A 19,219-nucleotide genomic window follows, 5' to 3' on the forward strand; every position below is an offset into this window, starting at 1 on the left:
CTTTGATTTTTTTTTTTTTTTTTTTAAAGATATCCTTTGCTGATTTAAAACTTTCAATACATAGATAATTAAAGTTTGTAAAGTTTAAAGCGCTCAACCTTGAATTGAAGTACCAAAATCTGTACATGCCCGATTTAAGGCTCACCAGCATCAGTTGGGCAACAACGCAGCTACATCCTCATTGGTCAGGAAATGTTTACGTAAGACACTCTTCAGTCCTCCCATTGGCCAGATTGGACGTCAATTACTTGCTGAGATGGAAAAAAAAAAAAAAAGGGGGCATGGACTCAGAGTCACTGAGCATCTGTACCAAACGATGAAGGTTGCGTAGGATTCAACTATTTTTTTTTGCTAAAAATAAGAAAAAAGAAGAGCGGCTGCAATCATGGTGTGTATATTCAGATATTATATTATGCTTTAACGCAGGTAAATAAGACAGTTTGTCGTGCGACGTGCTTTATTTGCGTAGACATTTCCTGCTGGGAGCCCGTTGTCGTTATTCAGTAATTTCCTGGTATGTCTAAAAGGTGTAGCCTCATAGACTTCAGCCTATATTACGGATGACAATATTACAGACTACATGCATTCAGTGTTTATATGTTTTACTCGTATGTTAAGTCGTACTGTACAGTGATACATCGGTAGTAAATCGCCAGGTAGCCTACTGTATGTCATAATAATATTGACGCTGCTCGTGTGTTTTTCTCTTTCCATTATTATATTTACAGTATGGTTTTGTGAATCACGCCTTGGAGCTCCTCGTTCTAAGGAATTACGGCCCTGAAGTGTGGGAAGATATCAAGTGAGTTCCTGGATCAAGTGTTTACTATTCGGCCCTGTTGGTATCACAGGTTACACTGTGTCCAAACCAGAGCACAACACGGACCACTGTTACACAGCTGATGAGATGAGATGAGATTCAACTTTATTGTCATTACACATATACAAGTATAGAGTAACGAAATGAGGTTTGGCATCTCACCAGAAGTGCAAATAAGCAGAAAGTGCAAGAGTCTGTGCTATGTACAGTAATTACAAAATTTACAAATGTAGACAAGAAAGTGAATTATTCGGTAAATCTGGATGGCTGGATTAATGGGATGCAATAAATATAAATAAATGCTATAAATAAGTAATGCTACAAAATAAGTGTGTTCTTAGGATTATAATATACAGATTAAGATGCAGTGAGCATGCTATACTAATAATATATCAGCTCACTGTTTATCAGAGGTTTCACTTCACTCATAATTAACCTTCATCTATGCCACCAACCAACTAAATCTGACAATTAAACAGTATTATATTTAAAATGTTACTTGAATATTGGTCAGCATCTCCAATAATTGTAGTCAGAGGTAAAAACGTGTTTTTTTTTCTTTCAGGCTTGTAATTTGGCTGGAAGAAGTATTTAGATTTTAGATTGTCCATATTTTTGTTACTTTAATCCACAACAGTGCATCCTGTTTTATAAAATGGTGAAATAAGGTATTTTAAAAACAATCTGGAAAAGTAACTTATTCATTTCTTTACACAACACACAATGGAGCATCTCATTCAAGTACAAGGTCTGAGTAAAGCTTGAGTGTTTTTATCGCATTGGCTTATGGGACAGTTTTTGCATTTCACTGCACATTTGTGACAAATCAGAATCTTGAGTCTTGAATAATCTAGCGGGCAAATTTAATATCAACGTTTTGTCCTGTAATGTGCAATAATAAGTAAAAAAAAAAACAACAACAGTGGAAGCATCCTATTTTCTTTAAAATACTGAGGTCAGAACATTAAAGTCCTTCTTCTACCCAAGAGAAAACTTCTAGAAATCAAAGATGAATTTGTTGTTAACTTACTAGTTTCTTGACAGTTTTAGTGATCACTTAACTTCTTTTGATTCCATTTCTTTTAGATACTTTTCATTACATTTTGTAATGACGGCAGGTTATTAAGAGCCCCAAACTCTGAGAAAGAATTCAGAGGACATGACCTCAATGAGAAAACTACGGCCCCCGATTCAGAAATAAACCCATGAAAACAATACTTGAGTAGATTCACTAATTTAATTACACTTGCACTGTCATACTATGCCTTCACTGAATTCTGAAAGTGAATATAGCTTATGAATATAACAGAGGCAGCGGTTAACCCATCGACCTCTTCAACATTTACATGTCAGCTTTTAGCATGCTGAAATGTCTGGCTCAATCTCAGTTTTTTTTCCATTTATAGTCTTTAGTAAACTTGAACTTAAACACTTGATCCTGCACAACCAAGGAAAATCAGACAAACACACAAAACATCCAAGCAGCCGCTGCCTTAAATCTTTGTAAATCTCTGAAACTGTTATCATGAATATCGACTACACAATTTATCATGTTTGTTCTGTTTTCAGACTTTGTTGAGTGGAATAGTTTAATAATGAATTCATGTTTTCTCTGCTAAAGATGTGAAGGCTTAGTATGTTTTCCCAGCTGTGATGTGTTCAGATCAAATGAATGCTGCTGGTCAGGCCTGTAAATCATTTTTGTTTTTTCAGTTAAACAGAAGTAATCAGAACCTCATTAAGTTCTGGGGATTTTTTTTTTTTTTAAAGTCAGGTCATTTAATATATAAATAGCAAATTGTAACTCTTTAAGTTGGACCTGCAGAACATGCAGCTGATGACCTGGACTACACAGTGTAGAGTGCTAAAACCCACAAAACCTATAATATGGAAACTATTTTTATGTTGTTGTAAATCACTCATGAAGGCTCACAGGCTAAAACCAATGAATTATTAGTAAACTTTCCCCATGAACATTAAACATAATAAGCAACAGTTAAGTAACAATTGCCTGAGCAAGTCATTTTGTACTTTTTACGTCTGTTGTAAAGAATGTGCCGCTGCTCATGAGTGATGACTTCACTTTGTTCACAGGAGGGAGGCTCAGCTTGATATCGAGGGTCAGTTTCTTGTAAGAATAATTTATGAGGATACCAAAACATACGACCTTGTTGCTGCTGCGAGTAAAGTCCTCAGTAAGTGACCCTTTATTTTTGTAATTATTTGAATGTGTTGCATGATACAAATGTGGCGTTTCACACAAACATTTGTATCCAAAGCTAAGATACTGACAAGATGCTTTCTGTGTTTCAGAGATCGATGCAGGGGCCATCTTGCAGATGTTCGGGAAGATGTTTTTCGAGTTTTGCCAAGAGTCTGGATATGACACCATCTTGCGGGTGTTGGGATCAAATGTTCGTGAATTCCTCCAGGTAACTTCTCTTCCTCATGCATGTCAGTTTACTCATTAGGAGACGGTCCGTGAAGCAGTTGTTTATAATTGTGTAATGTTGTCTGTTGATGTCATTGGGGTCATCTGTGTGTGTTAGAAACTTGATTTTTTCTTTTTTTACAGAGAGCCTGCATTGGTAACTGGACTTGAATTGTTTAAAATATGTTTTCATGTATTGAGCAGGGGGTGCACAACTGAATTAGATTTTGTGTTGCATTATGGGAATTGTAGGATCCATATATGGAGCATGACCCATTCTCTGGACGAGAGCTCCCCGTGAGTGGAACTCAAAAGCTCTTGATAACAACATAGGATGTCTTGTTCACCATCCGCTCTTGTGGTTTAGTTGGGAATTTCTTGTCAAACGCAACGCCAAAAGACTGAGGGTATGAACAATTTCCTCAGACATTTTAAGTAACTCCTTATCCGTTTAAATAACATACTGACCTATTACTCACCAAAAAGTGAACTTCAGAGGAAATCACAACTTGTGAAATCTGAGCTTTCAGAAAATTGTCACTGATGAGGTGAAGAGGGGGGCTTTTATATGGAGTGTTCTACTTAACATCATAAACAAAACCTAGTTTAAAGGCACCATTAAAGTCAAAATAGCCTTGCCTCTACTGCTTTTTTTTTTCTTTTTTCTTTTAAGCTATCCTAAGATAGGACCGCTGAAGAGAGACAGACAATATTGGGAGCAGAGAGAGGGTGATGACATGCAGCAAAGGGCCGAGTTCAGATTCGAACCCACGGCGGCTGCAACAATGACTGTAACCTCTGTACATGGGGAGTGCAACGAAGCCACTGGGCTATCCGGCGGCCCTGTTTATATTTTTAACATACATCTTTTAACCTGTCCGTTGCAAGTCCACTGTGATTATGGATGTGCAGTACTAAAGAGCTGTCTGTCTTCAGTGTTTCATGAATAATGTACAGCATCATTATGTCCCAGCCAGAGATTAATGAACTCGGCTATGATTGAATGTTGAATATTTGATCTTTTTATGTCTAAATTTTCAGAATTTGGATGCTCTTCATGACCACCTGGGTACCATTTACCCCGGGATGAGAGCGCCCTCGTTCCGCTGCACCGACGCAGAGAAGGGCAACAACCTGATTCTCCACTACTACTCAGAGAGAGAAGGCCTGCAGGACATTGTGATTGGAATCATTAAAACTGTTGCTCAACAAATCCATGGAACCGAGATCGAGATGAAGGTCTGCCCTGCTGCTTTTGTTCCTCTTTTGTGTATATTGAAGCTAAAGCACTAATGGCTCACTCTGCTACTGAAGACGATGAATGGAGAGGACTTTTTCCCCTCTCGCTTCCTCTCTAATTTATTTTGTCCAACACTCAATTACGTCTTTTAGCCCTTGTCATGGTCTGTCTGGATGTACATGTATGAGTTTGTGTCTCAGGATGTAATTGAAGGTCAAAGGTTATAAAGTAATGATAAAACAACAGACAGTTTGAAAATACCAAGACAGGAACAGTGCTGTGCTGTGCTGTGCCGTCTGCAGTTCAGCAGTGAGTTTTTGGCTAATGTCTGTGAGTCAGAGGATATTTTTAGATCCAAGTTATAGAGTCTCTGGCATGGGAGTCTTGCAGGGAGTTTTTTTTTTCTTCTGAGGTGAAGTTTTGGTTTGTCTAGCTGTGGGTGGATTTGGATTGGCCTTTGATTTTATGTTAGATCATTCAGCCTGACATGTTTTATACTGGCTCTTTTACCTGACAACACTAATGACATTTAGTCCAAATAAATAAGTCAATATCATTAACAGTCAGGTATTTGTTTGTTTTTGTTTGTATGTTAAGGTGTAGCACTCACTTCCCAGTCTGTGCCCTTTACATCAGTATGTTATTCTCCTTAGACGTCCTCCTCTGTAGTCGAGCTGGAGTTTTCTCTCAGCTCTAATTGTGTTGTTTGGGAAGGATTATATTTTTCGGCAATCGTGTCTGTGTAATGAAAGACCAGAAAAAAGCAGGCCCTCCAAATGTGACACCCAATTTCTGGAAATATTAGCCTCTGTTGCTGTGGCAACAGGGTGCAGAGACGGCAGCTTGACGTCAGCACTCCTTATGCACATAAACCCACCTGTCATTTTATAACTAGTACTTCTTACACAACAAAAGAAAGGAGATGTATACTGTCATTAATTTGAGTTTGGTAATAACACTAATAATGAGTGGGTTAAGCATTTAATTAAAAAAATATTGATGGAACTACGTGCCATTCAAACTTAATTATATCCCTTGGGATGACGTACATTTTTGGATTGATTATTTGACTCCATCTTCTGCAGATGATCCAGCCGAAAAGCGCAGAGTGTGACCACATCAAGTTCCTGATTGAGGAGAAGGACTCGGAGGAGGAGGCGTTCTACGAGGACCTGGACGGCTATGAGGAGAACGGCACACAGGAGACAAGGATCAGCCCGTACACCTTTTGCAAATCCTTCCCGTTCCACCTCATGTTTGACAAAGACCTGGTGCTAACACAGTGTGGGAACGCCATCTACCGTGTCCTGCCTCAGGTGTGAACGTCGTATGCAGAAGTCTGTTTTACACGTGGCCAGCACAGTTCGATCAAGTCAGCGCTTTGAAGTCTCACAAAGGCTTGTATCTTTGGCAGAAATGATTGGATGAAATGATTCTTTTATTAAACAGTTTTTTTTTCAAAAGAATAATTTTAAAGCAAATATCTCAAACATTTATCTGCTTGATTGTAAGGATTTGCTTCTTCTCTTTTGTCATTAATGAGAGAGAATTTTGTTTTTTGAAAGTTGGTTGGACAAAATAGGTTATGGTAAAAGTTCAAACTTCAGAAACTTGAAATGAAGATGACAACTGCACCAGTCACATTTATTTAACTCGGTTAGTTAGACCAAATGACTTCAATTAATGTAGAGAATAAACATTATTATTAATAAACATATTAGTGATTTGGACCCTTCATTGTTTTTTGTCTCCAACTGAAAACTGGTCTGATTGTCCAGAATGCATCTGTGATTAATGTTATGACTACTGCTTTTTAATGCTATGTGACTAAAAGATGTCTGTTCTATTTACTCCTCAGCTCCAGCCTGGAACCTGTAACCTCCCTTCAGTTTTTTCTTTGGTCCGTCCTCACATTGATTTCAGTTTTCATGGCATCCTCTCCCACATCAACACTGTCTTTGTTCTGCGAAGTAAGGTAAATATGATATATATTTGAGCCTTTTACACTGCGTTTATTACATTCGTTTCTTACATTAGCATACGCTCAAGGAGTGAACAGATGTACTACGTCACAGCATGGCAGCAATGATCAATAAACGGTTTGATTAAACATGACAGAACGTGAAATATTCTTGTTTACTTGTGTTTATGAGCCAAGTTGTATTTTAAGCGGCTGCAGAGCATTTTGAAAGACTGTGTTTTTTTTTTTTACAACAGTATTGCCAAGAATGAAATTGTTTGTGCAAAATAAGAAATAAACTTCATACTGCACATGCAGGGTTGATAAGTCTGGTAGAATTGAGAAACAAGGAAAGAGCAGATCAGAAATGTCTTTAGGTATACATTTAAGAAGCTTTTCACTCCTGAATGCTTCTTACGCCTTAAAACAAAACCAAAAAGTTGAGAGTTTTTCTTCACACACATAAGAAAACAAATTCTCTCCGGTGTCTGATGATGCATGTAACACTTCATGAAAAACATACAGATGTTAAAACAGTGAGCTGAACTGGTGCCCAGGCAGATTTAGAGAAGAACATGTAATGAAATATTCATAAGTGTGATGTAATCCTGACAGGAGGGCCTGCTGAATGTAGAGACCGTGGAGAATGAGGACGAGCTGACGGGGGTGGAGATCAGCTGTCTCAGATTGAAAGGACAGATGATTTACTTGCCAGAGGCAGAGAACATCCTTTTTCTTTGCTCACCCAGGTAAACCCATGTTGCTGTCTAACCCCCTGACAGCAGCGCAGGCTGAATATACACACTTCAACCAATTTCTGGCAAAGATGAAAATCCTGGATTTCAAATATCCGAGGTGTTCTTTCATTTTGATGAATGCCGATGCCTTTATCTACAAACAGAAATAAAACTCACAATGTATACATCGACCTCGAGTAAAAGTTAAAATCAGAAGTCTTTATGATTTGCTACAGTCACTTACAACTGTGTTTTTGTTCATGGTATTCTTCTATTAGCCCTACAGTACTTTGATGATACATAAGAACTTTTCTTTCCTTACACTGGGTTCTGTTTGCTCCAACTTTAGTGTTTAAGAAGTTGGTGCCAAAAAGGACTGCAACTATTGATTATCTATATGTTTTTCATTTTTCTCAATTACAACATTACTTGTTTGGTGTATAAAAATGTTTACATACTGAAAAAGGCCGGTCATTTTCCGAAAGCCCAAGATGATGCACTCAAGTATCTTGTACTTGGATAACCCTGAAATCAACTAATATACCGTCAAAGTAGCAGCTCGTCCTCAAACTATTACTCAAACAGGAGTCAGTAGTGCTTCTAATGATGTGATGTTGATGTGGATTAATATATAAGAGTCAGTGTGGGATTGATTGCACTACCCATGTTCACTTTAAAAAGGGAATGTGTTCAGCAATGCTGTCCTGTGCCACCTAAATGTATTTCTAAAGGACATTTGATTAATTGAGGATTGCTGTTGTGGTAATAGTGTGGTATCTGATCTTTGTCTTAAATGAGTGGACAGACCCTTGACATTATAATGATTATTATTTTTTCAAAATCAAAAACTGGCAGAGAAATAAAATGCATCCATCTTTGGCAACACAAATTAAAACAAACGTGTGATTGGTTGTTTCATCCATCAACAAACAATAGAGAAAACTAGAAGATAGCCCTCTTTATGTTTTTTACAATATATTTTTGTATATAATTTTTTGTCCATTAGAAAATTCATAAATAATATCGACGAATTGTACAAATGATGTGTACAGACACGTGTTCTGTTTTGCTTGTAATCCATTCCTAATGAGGACAAACTGATCATGTATCAGCTAAAACTAACCTTGATTGATTTAAAAAAAAGGAAGAAATACACAGAGAACAGAGAAACCCCTTGAGCTTGTAATTGCATGAGTGTTTCTGTTATGACTTCCATTAGCCTATGTAACCCCTGGTATATCCAATCAGTCATATCTATTGAAATATTGGATGCAGGAGAGCAGGGTTTAAGAGGTCATCCCCTCACAGATCGAAGACTCTTTTTCAAAAGGTTGCTGGCTGAAAGGATGTGACCGAGGTGGCGACAGAAAAGCATGTTTTCATCTGACTGGAGAACACTTGAACGACACCGTGTCTGACCTCACCATACAAGAGGAACATTTATCAGGAGACAGTAAGCTCAACACTGTGAGCACCATGGTGATGTCATTGCTGGGACATACTTTATCTTGGGTTTAAATTGTGCAGACTCTTGATATGAGTAATACCAAGAGAAAGGCCAAATTTCCTTTTACCCACAGACACAAATCAGACCCTTTCCTTCCACTGAACATGACACTGTAACTCCAGCAAAAAAAAAGCAAGTTCCCTCTCCTCTCTGTTTGTCTAGTGTAATGAACCTGGATGATCTGACGCGGAGGGGGCTATACCTGAGCGACATCCCGCTACACGATGCCACGCGTGACCTGGTGCTGCTGGGCGAGCAGTTCCGTGAGGAGTACAAGTTGACCCAAGAGCTGGAAATCTTGACAGACCGTCTGCAGCACACACTCCGAGCCCTGGAGGACGAGAAGAAGAAGACAGACAGGTTTGACGATTTTTAATTAATAGTGTGGCCTTTAAATCTTTTGTTAAGTTAACACATTATACATCAATGACGACAAAAGAAGAAATGATCCTCAACCTTTGATCATATTTGATCAAACATCGACAAAGTCGGTAGAAGTCTATTTCTTTAAAAGGGAAATACTGAATGAGAAATGTCTCTTTTCTTCCAATGGTATGTTTGGACACAAAATGAAGATGACAAATGTGTGTGACTGTGTACTACACACTAATAATAGTGCATGATAATACCCCACAGCTGTCATTATCATTCATTCTTAATCATTCCCTTTATTAGCATGGACTAGACAAATATTTCTTAAGATGCAGCAGGGTGCTATCAAGTTTCAGTCCAGCACAGTTGTATTAAAGCTTTACAACCACCAAGGTGTAAAATCTAGGGTCGTACCTGAGCTGATATTAACATTAGCAACTCCCTTGTTCCTGCTATGGTGAAAAAACTCAGTTGGTTTGGACTCTGACTTGGAAGAGGGCCTGTGCTTTTTTTGAATCTTTGTTGAGGCTGCTGTGGGAACTCTTTATTGTCTAGGTAACGCCTTTCACCCCGTTGATGGATCCTTATATTTTTATTATCATTGCTATTCTTCAGCCTCAAAGTGCCCCAGACCCTTAATTTAATTAAAATGAATGGCTCCTCTCTAAATATTTAGGAGAATTACTACCGCACTGTCATTGCTAAGAGCTTCACAACAGTTTTGTCTGCATCTATGTTTTTTTCCTTTTTGCCCCTGCATCTGGATTCTTGGAAGACGTTAGAGATAAATATTTATAGTCTCATCTCTCGGGCAGTTATACTCTACATGCATGCGTAGACTTTTATTTGGGGACCATGATCTGTTTTGCATGCATCATGGTGTCCTCAAATTATGATGCATCATGGAAGGTACTATGCTTTTAAAAAGGCAGCCATGATCTACCCAGTTACCATAGAAACACCATCCTCCCATCCGAGAGCCGCTTGCATAGCGAAATTGCCAAAAGGTGGTGGGTGAGCAAATAAAATGCTGATCCAAAGGGTGGACTTGAGTCTGGCAGCCGCAGCCCATTCCTCTGCTGCTCGAGTACACCATAACTGTGCTGCTGCTCAAAATATACATTTCTCCCCTTCTTTCTAGATTGCTCTATTCCGTTCTGCCGCCATCTGTTGCGAACGAGCTGCGGCACAAGCGGCCTGTCCCGGCCAAGCGCTACGACAACTTGACCATCCTGTTCAGTGGCATTGTGGGATTCAACGCCTTCTGCAGCAAGCACGCGTCAGCCGAGGGAGCCATCAAGATAGTCAACCTGCTCAATGATGTTTACACACGTTTTGACATCTTGACTGACTCTCGGAATAACCCTTATGTATACAAGGTTGGAAGCAAGAATTTACTGCATAGCGAGCATTTGTATGTGATTCTCACTGTGAAGGGGGGGAAAAAAAGTGAAGAAATTTGTGCTGCAAGTTTCAAGTTAACACAAACACACACTCACACAGATAGTAGTCTGGGATTGAATATAAAGTATTTAAAAGCTTTTTAACTTTTAAGTCCTTAGTGTCTCTAAGCGTAAATGCACTAGTGAGGACATACAAGCTAATCTTGGTGAATAATGAAAATTGGAATGCACATACAATTCAGAAAGAGAGTAATTAGGCTGATATCAAATGACTTCAGTTTTTCTCCATAAAAAGAGAAGTGCTTACTTCTAAACACAGGCTAGTTTTACAGGAGGGACTGCACCGCTTTATAGGCCTCGTGCAGAAGATTTATACTACAGGCTTTCAGACAAGAATGCACTTTAAGAAGTCAAGCAGACCTCTGCACTTCCAGGGGATCGGCTACAGGCACTGGGTCACCAAAAGAAGTAATATTTACTCAACAAGCCGAGTGGCTAGGTGGTCCTGTGTTTTTAAAGCTGGCCTCAAAGGGGCCCTGAATTGCATAAAGCTGTTTAAATGTTGATTTCAGAGTGTTTCACTTTATTTCTGTCTCACAGTTTTTCATGATCCAAAAGTAAAGCGAAGCAGAAGAGGTTGTGACATAACTCTTGTGTGTTTTTCTCATTCAGGTGGAAACAGTTGGTGATAAGTACATGACGGTGAGCGGCCTACCGGAGCCGTGCACACACCACGCCAAGTCAATCTGCCACCTCGCCCTTGATATGCTGGAGATCGCCGGACAAGTAAAAGTAGACGATGAGCCAGTACAGGTGAAAGGATAAAACATTGTGCACTTTAAAAAGAAAAACTGAATCGAACTGTAAATATTGAATGCCTTAAAAACTGATAAACTAGGCAAACCCTTTTATTTGTCCATCAGGAACAACTTCTACGTTTGAGAGTACAAAAATCCAACAATTATAATGTTATATCGGCAGATGACTTGTGTGTACATTAACGATGATGGGAAGTTATTTTTTCTTTTTTTTTGAGTGGATGTAGGTTGTCATTTTAATTTTGTTCAGGTCTGCTTTTGCTAATTTAGTAAACCTGTTCTTTATCTGATATCGTTGGAAAATTAATATATTCAAATGCTGAGTGCCATCCCTCTTCTGCATCTGATTAATACTGTGTACTTCAGTTCCACCTAATATGACCAAAATATTCCCCTCAAAGTGTTTCTGCTGGTTGATGTTTTAGAATAACAGCATCTATACATCTGGACATATTTCCCTGCTGAAGTAATAGGTTGTGAAATGTTGGATAAAAAACAGCAGACGTTTGTTTAAATGACTGTTGGAGATTGTTATTGTAGCACGGACTGTTAAGACTTCACTTTGGAAAATGATGTCTGCTTAACAAAAGGCTGTTTATTTTTTTGGGACATGGCACTGGCTGAAGAGGAGCCCGTTTTAGTTGCAGAAACAGACTCAAGTCATCTCACGATTTTGTGTCTAAAAATAGATTCCCATTTATCCCGGGCACTCGCATGTGTGCTCGAGCTCGGAAGACAACAAGCACTGAAGAGCCTACAAGATCAAGTATACATATTAGTCTGCAGATTGCCTAAAGCTACTTTTGGAATTGCCACTTTATTGCAACGCTGAGAAATAGATCTAATTTTGTGCATGGAGTGATTTCTTGCAAAGTTTATCCACCCACCGAATGTTGCACCTCTGCGGTCGATAGCTTTCAGAATCCGTGCCAACAGACTAAGAGACACATCTAGCTGGATGGTTGAATCTCTCTCTCTGTGGAGCAGTAATATCTCGCCTTGTCCTTGAGTTGAACATTTACACATTTCGTTGTCTTTCTGCAAAGAAGAAGATAAATCCATTTCTTGTGGTGACTAATTTACAGCAGATAACTAACGATCTGTGCTGTGGACATAATAAATATTTAAACGTTGTTTTGCTAGTATTTGACAGAAAACAGCGATATCTTTGGCATGTTTATAAACTTTGGTTTAAATATAACTGATATATTGGAGAATCAGAGTGGAGTGAATGAAGTAGTGTCCTCTCTCATTCCCCTCTCCTCTTAGATAACCATTGGGATCCACACAGGAGAAGTGGTGACTGGAGTGATCGGTCAGAGGATGCCCAGATTTTGCCTTTTTGGGAATACAGTCAACCTCACGAGTCGTACAGAAACCACTGGTGAAAAGGGGAAAATAAACGTCTCAGAATACACTTACAGGTAAGAGTAAGGACCGCAGTTTGAGGTTTGAAGGCTTTGCAACATTGTCACGAGAGCTGTGTAGATATTTGTGAAGAAACGATCACGGTTTGACGGAGAGGACAAAACAGACTCCAATCTCTAATATAAGCCAGGAGATGAATAGACTTGTCAGTAGATTCGATGTTCTTCGCTGACACAAGCATGCGATCATAAAGTACGTTCCTCGGAGGCCTGCAGCAGTCTTAGTAATGTATATTTTTCTTGCAGGTGTTTGCAGTCTGCTGAGAACGCTGACCCTCAGTTTCATTTGGACTATCGTGGCCCTATAACCATGAAAGGCAAGAAGGACCCGATGAAGGTGTGGTTTTTATCCAGGAAGCCCACCGACACAGAGGCCGAGTTAGTTTCAGCTTAACAAAAGTCAGAACCAACTAAAACTCCACGAGTGTCTTGAGATAGAGCGTTCAGTGTTGTACTAGTGTAGTCGAAATGTCAGTATGATTACGCACATTTTGAGGCAGGAATGAGATAACGAAAACAAATCTATCAACAGACACCCAGATATTTTATATATAAAGAAAAAACCTGTGTGAAATTGTTTTTTGGAATTGTTTTGAGTCTGTAATGTTGCTCTCCAGCTTTACCACGATCGGTTGTGACCTATCTGTTTTTTGTTTTTGAAATATATATTCACATAGAGTCAGTGAAGTGTTCCTTGATAAGGTGAGGTAGCCAACACAGTAAATGACACATTCAAGTTTGGTACTATTTTGGACAGAGTATTCTCACATTGTTCTGTACATAATATCACTGAAGGTTTTTTTAAAGAAGATTATTTCCATCTATCTTCGATGTTTTTAGCTGCTATATTTGTCATATTTTTACTAAAGTCAGCCAAAAGAAATGTGAGGATTTATAGTCATTTTCACTTTTTGAGATTGTTTTTTGGGGAGCTCTTAAAGTCTTCATTCAAAGGAGAGGGCAGTGGATAGAGCGGCAAACTGGGATGAGAGACGGGGGAATGACATGTGGCAAAGTTCAGGAGGGAATCGAACCCAGGCTGCCCACTTCAAGGACTGTAGCCTCTGTGCATAGGGCCTGCAGTTTAACCACTAGACTATCTAGCACCCCATTGTTTTCACTTTTTACAGATACAATCTTGATTTAAAATGAAATATTTACACATACTTTAACTTCCATGACGTTGAATTACTGTGACTATTGGAGTTTTTTTCATTGGATAGAAGAGCTATGAAGTTTTACACTGATTATGTTTCACATAGACCATTATAAGTGAAAGATAAATAGATATTGAAGCTGTTTTATTTATACAGATTATTATCACCATGCTCAATTGTTTTGCACAAAAGCTGCTGTTATTACTTTATTCATTTATTCATTCAAGAGTCAAAGCTTCATTATTTTCTTAGAAATAATAACTATAGTCTTTAGTCAACCCTTATCATCGTGTATCCACGTCTTATAATCAAAATATAATTACACACTACTTTAGTTAACATATTTATTCAACATACAAGTTTTGGTGTGCTTCTTTGACAACATATTGTTGTTCTGTTCTACTAGAAGTCGTGAGATAATCCTAATGATTTGACATATTTATTGTTAAAATTGTAAATGGTATTTTTCCTTTTTTTGTCATAAGATGTGATAATTATGATCTTTAGAAAATATAATATATAGTGACAAAATACATGACAAAAGTTAAGTAAACTTAAGTATGGCTAAAATTACTCTTTGTGCCATATATGTGATGTATGTGTTGTATTTACTTAACATAGGAAATGTACTACACTATTTTTCCACAGTCCTTATGATAAAAGCTTCCTTAATATCCTCTTCATCCACACAGCATCCTGTGTGACAAACGAACAGGTGCCTCATACAAGTGCATTTCTGATCTAATTAGACATTATTGTTTTATTTTAACACTGTTTCTGTTGAAAAGTACGGTAATTAATAAAACTGTATTATGATTTGTTTGTTTTTCTGTTGTGTCTCTGTATAACACACGCTTTGCTGAAACCTGTGGTTTGACAAAGACTACAGAGTAAGAGAAAATGTAACACACAGTCTTTGCTTTCATTCAGGGCAGTGTTTAAAAATATCAACGACACAAGTGTAGCTCTTGTGAATGCTGATAGATTGCTTCAGTGTTTGTTGTTGATGTTTTTTTTTTTTTAGTAAATAGCTCCCTCTAGTGGCCAGTCTGAAATACCGTTTCCCTGTGTATTTCTCACACTTCCTGCTGTTTTTGTCAGACAAGAATGCAATTTAAGACTTCAAGAGCGAAATTGATTACTTTTACATTTTAATTAAATAAAAGTGGGACAACAAGAAAAGGGTTTACACTTGAATTAGGTGCTCTGTCCATTTCATTTCTTAATAAAAAAAAAATGTTTTTTTTCTCCAACTATATTTAATTATACCCGTTTTGGGGGACACATTTTGCTGGAAAAATAAGTGTTGTTGGGCTTACTAAACTCTCAAGACTAGGAGACCCAACTATCCAGCTTCATTTGCTTTCCCAAGTGTTTTGTATTTTGTATTATATATTCTGTCCACTGTAGCAGGTCTGTCCATACGATTAAAGGAATAATTCCACCGGCTTCTTCTCAGGTTTCCAAACTCTCCAAAATTACTACAAACATGGCGACTCGAGGGCTTCATGAGGAGGGAATAAATAAGGGACTTACCTGAATAGACTTACCTGAATAAATGAGGGATTTACCTGGCGCAAATTAAACTAGCTGCAGAATACCAAACGTCTAATGGTAAAGTTAACAAGGTGTTCACATAGGAGGTGGGAAAGTTAGTGATAAAAGGTTCAGGGAAAGTTAAAGGGGAATTCATAAGATGGTCAGGACCAAACTCAAAGTGAATGCTTTACACTGACGCTCTAAGTTGGCTGAATGGGTAAGTAAAACTATTATTTGCTTACAAGTTGCAAAACTTTTGGTGATGCATTTTGTTTACAACAGACAGTTAAACTTGTTAATCTGGGAATAACATGTGATATTGACATCTGTAACTCGTTTAGGTCTACAGTTGCATCTTAACATAGTGGATACATTATTATCATTAAAAATATACCGGCTACTGTGAAAAAAATCTAAGGTAGGCCTATAGTTGCCGCCCTGTGTTAAGGTTTCATTTCCCCTAGTGGCCAAAAAAAAAAAAAAAAAACAAGAGCATGATACAAACTACGGAATAACATTACTGACTTGACTATATGACATTTTGGGGTCCAAATTTAATATTTCAGGCAAGAAAGGGCTTTCTTTGACATAGAGGATTACTGCAAAGACCACAGCAGAGTTTGATTCACTGGATCAACATCTTCTTTAATACTAGCCTACCTGTTTATTATTAAACGTGCATTGTTACAGATGATACTACAACTTAGATAAAACGTAGTAGAATACGGCTGTGTTATATAGTCAAAGATTAGCTTCAGTCAAGTTGTTCATCAAGCTAAAACAAGTAAATCTGACCTGCCAAGTGCCATCACTGCAGAGAGAGTAGAAAATGTATTTTAACTGATAAGAGGCAGATTCATTGAAATGGAAGATAAGGTCAGACAAAGGTCTCTACTGCTACAAAGAAGGATGAGAAGAAGCTCAGATAAGGCAGAAAAATTACATGATGTGCACTTTTTTTTTTATTCTTATGAGACTTGGTGTGGATGTGCAAGAGATATTCCTCTGTGCATTTTTTTCTGCTTTCACCTCTGCCTGTTTTTATAGTAATGCAATGCATGCTGATATTTTGTTACACACAAATCAGGCATAGTTTTTAGTTAGTGACTTCGTTCTACATTGTTTTGTTGCCTAACAGACCTTGAATGCAGCATACAGAATATTCTTTACACAACACACTCAAAAACAGACACCCTATGAAGCAAGTTTTCTCATTATTGACAGTCTACAGTTTAAACAGAGCAGCCATAAAATATATAATCAGATGAGTGTATCTTAACAATTCCCTGTAGGTGGTAAAATATCAAATATCAAAGGTCTACTTTATCAACAATAGCCAGATTAAGGTCAAAGGTATCGTTGTAAATGCAATATCAGAAGTGTCATCACTGCTTTTTGTACAAAGCAATTACGTCTTGTGCATCCGCTCTGCTGAGTGATAAGAGGTTAAACAAATTACATCAGGTTAACAGTCATTTTTTACTCTTCTACTACTTTTTATTCTTGTAACAGGTTGTTAAGTTTGTTTGTTTTTTTCTCACATCTTAAGGTTCAGAGGCACCATGCCTTAAAAACATGACAGTGCTTGTAGTTTAATGTCAAAACAAAGGAGGGTTTTGTCCCTGCATGTAAAATCCCCGCAGCTCTGCACTGAATTCTGCAGATATAGTTAAGCTGCACAATGACAACACCCTTTGTAAACACAGATACGGCTATAACAGGATTTCAACCATTCAAAAAAATATCATCAGTCACAGTTTGTTGGGATATGGGAAAGTTCTCTCTAGAACCATAATGCTCAGTCAGTTGCAGTGGTGGGCATTGCCTTAAGAAAGTGTAAACTTTAAACGGCCACATCAGCAGTCAGATGGATGACGAGATAAGAAGAGAGCATGGTTTAAAAGGGGTGGCGGACTTTGAGTAAGTCACTCCTTGCTGCAGAGTCGTCCTGTTCACCCTCAACCTCGCCGCCACCGCCACCATGACCTTCAACGGCACCTGGAAAATCGATCGCAATGACAACTACGACAAATTCATGGAGAAAATGGGTGAGTGATGTAAAAGTGCCGTTAAAATGCTGAAATGACTGTGTTGCATGTTTTATGAGGACTATGATGTGTTGTTAAAGACAGCTGCAGGGTTACCATGGTTACTTTCTGTGTTTAAGATAGAATATTATAATGAAGACATGATAAGGCAGTTATCACATCTCTAATAAAGTGCAGCTAGCTCGCAAGACTAATTTAATAAATATAATTTGTTAAGTTTTTAAAAAATCTGTTATGCAGAGGACTGACACTTGCACCAATGTTCTTTTTTTGTTTTTTTTAAATAAAACATATTATTTAATTTCTGCAATCACAATGCATGTTAAAGGTTAAGTCTTTTAAAACACACATTGTAAAAAAATTAAACCAAAAACTAGAGCTTAGGTCCCCTTTGAACAGAATTTGAAGCACAATTACCCACTTAACATGTCTGTCTTCTGACTTATGTACACATTGCCCTCTGCACACAAACAATGGAACTACCTGTGCATGAAAATCGATTAAATCCTGACACCCTTCCTCTTATTGTTCTAAATATCCATTGTGTTTGTTGATAGGAATCAACATGGTTAAGAGGAAGCTGGCTGCTCACGACAACCTCAAGATAACCCTTGAACAGACTGGAGACAAGTTTCATGTCAAGGAAAGCAGCAATTTCCGCACCCTGGAATTAGACTTCACCCTGGGGGTCACCTTTGAGTACAGCCTTGCGGATGGAACAGAACTATCAGTAAGCTAAAGTTGCATCTACTGTGGGGTATTTTTTTTTAAGAAATAAAAGTTTTCAATCATGTTTATTTAACAGGTTTATATACACTAATCATTTTATTCCAAATATGAAGAGGCTCATGTAGAGTTAAAAAAACTTTTAGACTTTGACCCTTTGAGTTGCATGAAAGAGTGAATTTGTTTGCTAAGTAAACTATCCATAAGTCAACATCTGACTTCATATTTGTACCCTTGAGCCAAGTTGATTTGAACTTCATACCATTAACAGCAGCTGCCAAAAAACTGTCAGCCTGCACTGCCTGCCCTCTCGCTCCGTAACACCTCTCCCATGTAGTACACATGTCATGAGTTAACATCGTGTTTGATGCTGCAGGGCTCTTGGGCCATCGAGGGAGACTCGATGAAGGGAGTTTTCAACCGAAAGGATAATGGAAAACTACTGACAACAGTCCGAACTATCGAAGGAGATGAGCTCACACAGGTAAAGTTAATGACTATGCAAATTAAGGCACACAAAAAAAAAATCCCCATGGTCATAGTTGCATAGCTGCGTAAATGTTTTTGAAGTATTGTTTATCTGATATTGCAGCTGTCAGTCCGTTTGTAAATCTAGAGTTACCTGTTACTGTAATCTGAGTTCAACAGACATCTAATGTCCCAACTGAAATACAAAATAATATCATTACTGTAGTTGTAAATCCTTCTCTTTTTTTGCAGATACATTCACAGACTATGAAACTGTAAAATAACATTGTGATATTTTGTGTCAACAGAGCTACAGCTATGAAGGTGTGGAGGCTAAGAGGATTTTCAAGAGGGGATAGACTGAACCCATCATTATGAACTACAAAGTGAGATGTTGGACTTCAAGATTACATCAAGTATTGTGTTGAATTATCAACTACTTATGCCAGAAAAAATACTTTAAAAAGAGCACTGTCTGTAATGGATATACAGTTTATGAACCCGTTTGGAACAACACAGGATTTTGATACCTGCAAAAATAAAAGCCATAATGTAACTGAGTGTTT

The 19,219-nt window shown here is 38.0% G+C and overlaps 2 protein-coding genes across 2 annotated transcripts; both read left to right on the plus strand.

The window, feature by feature from the left end:
* Positions 1–260: 260 nt before the first annotated feature.
* gucy1b1 (guanylate cyclase 1 soluble subunit beta 1) lies at positions 261–14,688 on the plus strand. The gene is made up of 13 exons (XM_020643821.3): positions 261–388; positions 729–802; positions 2,915–3,015; positions 3,134–3,252; positions 4,293–4,490; positions 5,577–5,807; positions 6,350–6,466; positions 7,067–7,200; positions 8,858–9,055; positions 10,209–10,446; positions 11,143–11,283; positions 12,558–12,712; positions 12,962–14,688. The coding sequence occupies exons 1-13, from the start codon at positions 386–388 to the stop codon at positions 13,107–13,109; spliced, it is 1,857 nt and encodes a 618-aa protein (XP_020499477.1). The 5' UTR covers positions 261–385; the 3' UTR covers positions 13,110–14,688.
* Positions 14,689–17,299: 2,611 nt separating this feature from the next.
* On the plus strand, positions 17,300–19,209 carry fabp2 (fatty acid binding protein 2, intestinal). The gene is made up of 4 exons (XM_020643842.3): positions 17,300–17,459; positions 18,017–18,189; positions 18,562–18,669; positions 18,962–19,209. Exons 1-4 carry the CDS (start codon positions 17,393–17,395, stop codon positions 19,010–19,012), a joined length of 399 nt encoding a protein of 132 aa, XP_020499498.2. The 5' UTR covers positions 17,300–17,392; the 3' UTR covers positions 19,013–19,209.
* The last annotated feature ends 10 nt before the right edge of the window (positions 19,210–19,219 follow it).

This window comes from Labrus bergylta, chromosome 1 (assembly GCF_963930695.1).
Source record: "Labrus bergylta chromosome 1, fLabBer1.1, whole genome shotgun sequence".
In the NCBI taxonomy this organism is placed as follows: Eukaryota; Metazoa; Chordata; class Actinopteri; order Labriformes; family Labridae; genus Labrus; species Labrus bergylta.

Bases quoted from the DNA above. Each gene is read 5' to 3' on its own strand.
- gucy1b1 (XM_020643821.3), top strand. The intron at 3,253-4,292 runs GTAACTTCTCTT...CTAAATTTTCAG, and splicing joins ATGTTCGTGAATTCCTCCAG to AATTTGGATGCTCTTCATGA. The intron at 4,491-5,576 runs GTCTGCCCTGCT...CATCTTCTGCAG, and splicing joins GAACCGAGATCGAGATGAAG to ATGATCCAGCCGAAAAGCGC.
- fabp2 (XM_020643842.3), top strand. From the start codon at position 17,393: ATGACCTTCAACGGCACCTGGAAAATCGATCGCAATGACAACTACGAC. The intron at 17,460-18,016 runs GTGAGTGATGTA...GTTTGTTGATAG, and splicing joins CAAATTCATGGAGAAAATGG to GAATCAACATGGTTAAGAGG. The intron at 18,670-18,961 runs GTAAAGTTAATG...TTGTGTCAACAG, and splicing joins AAGGAGATGAGCTCACACAG to AGCTACAGCTATGAAGGTGT.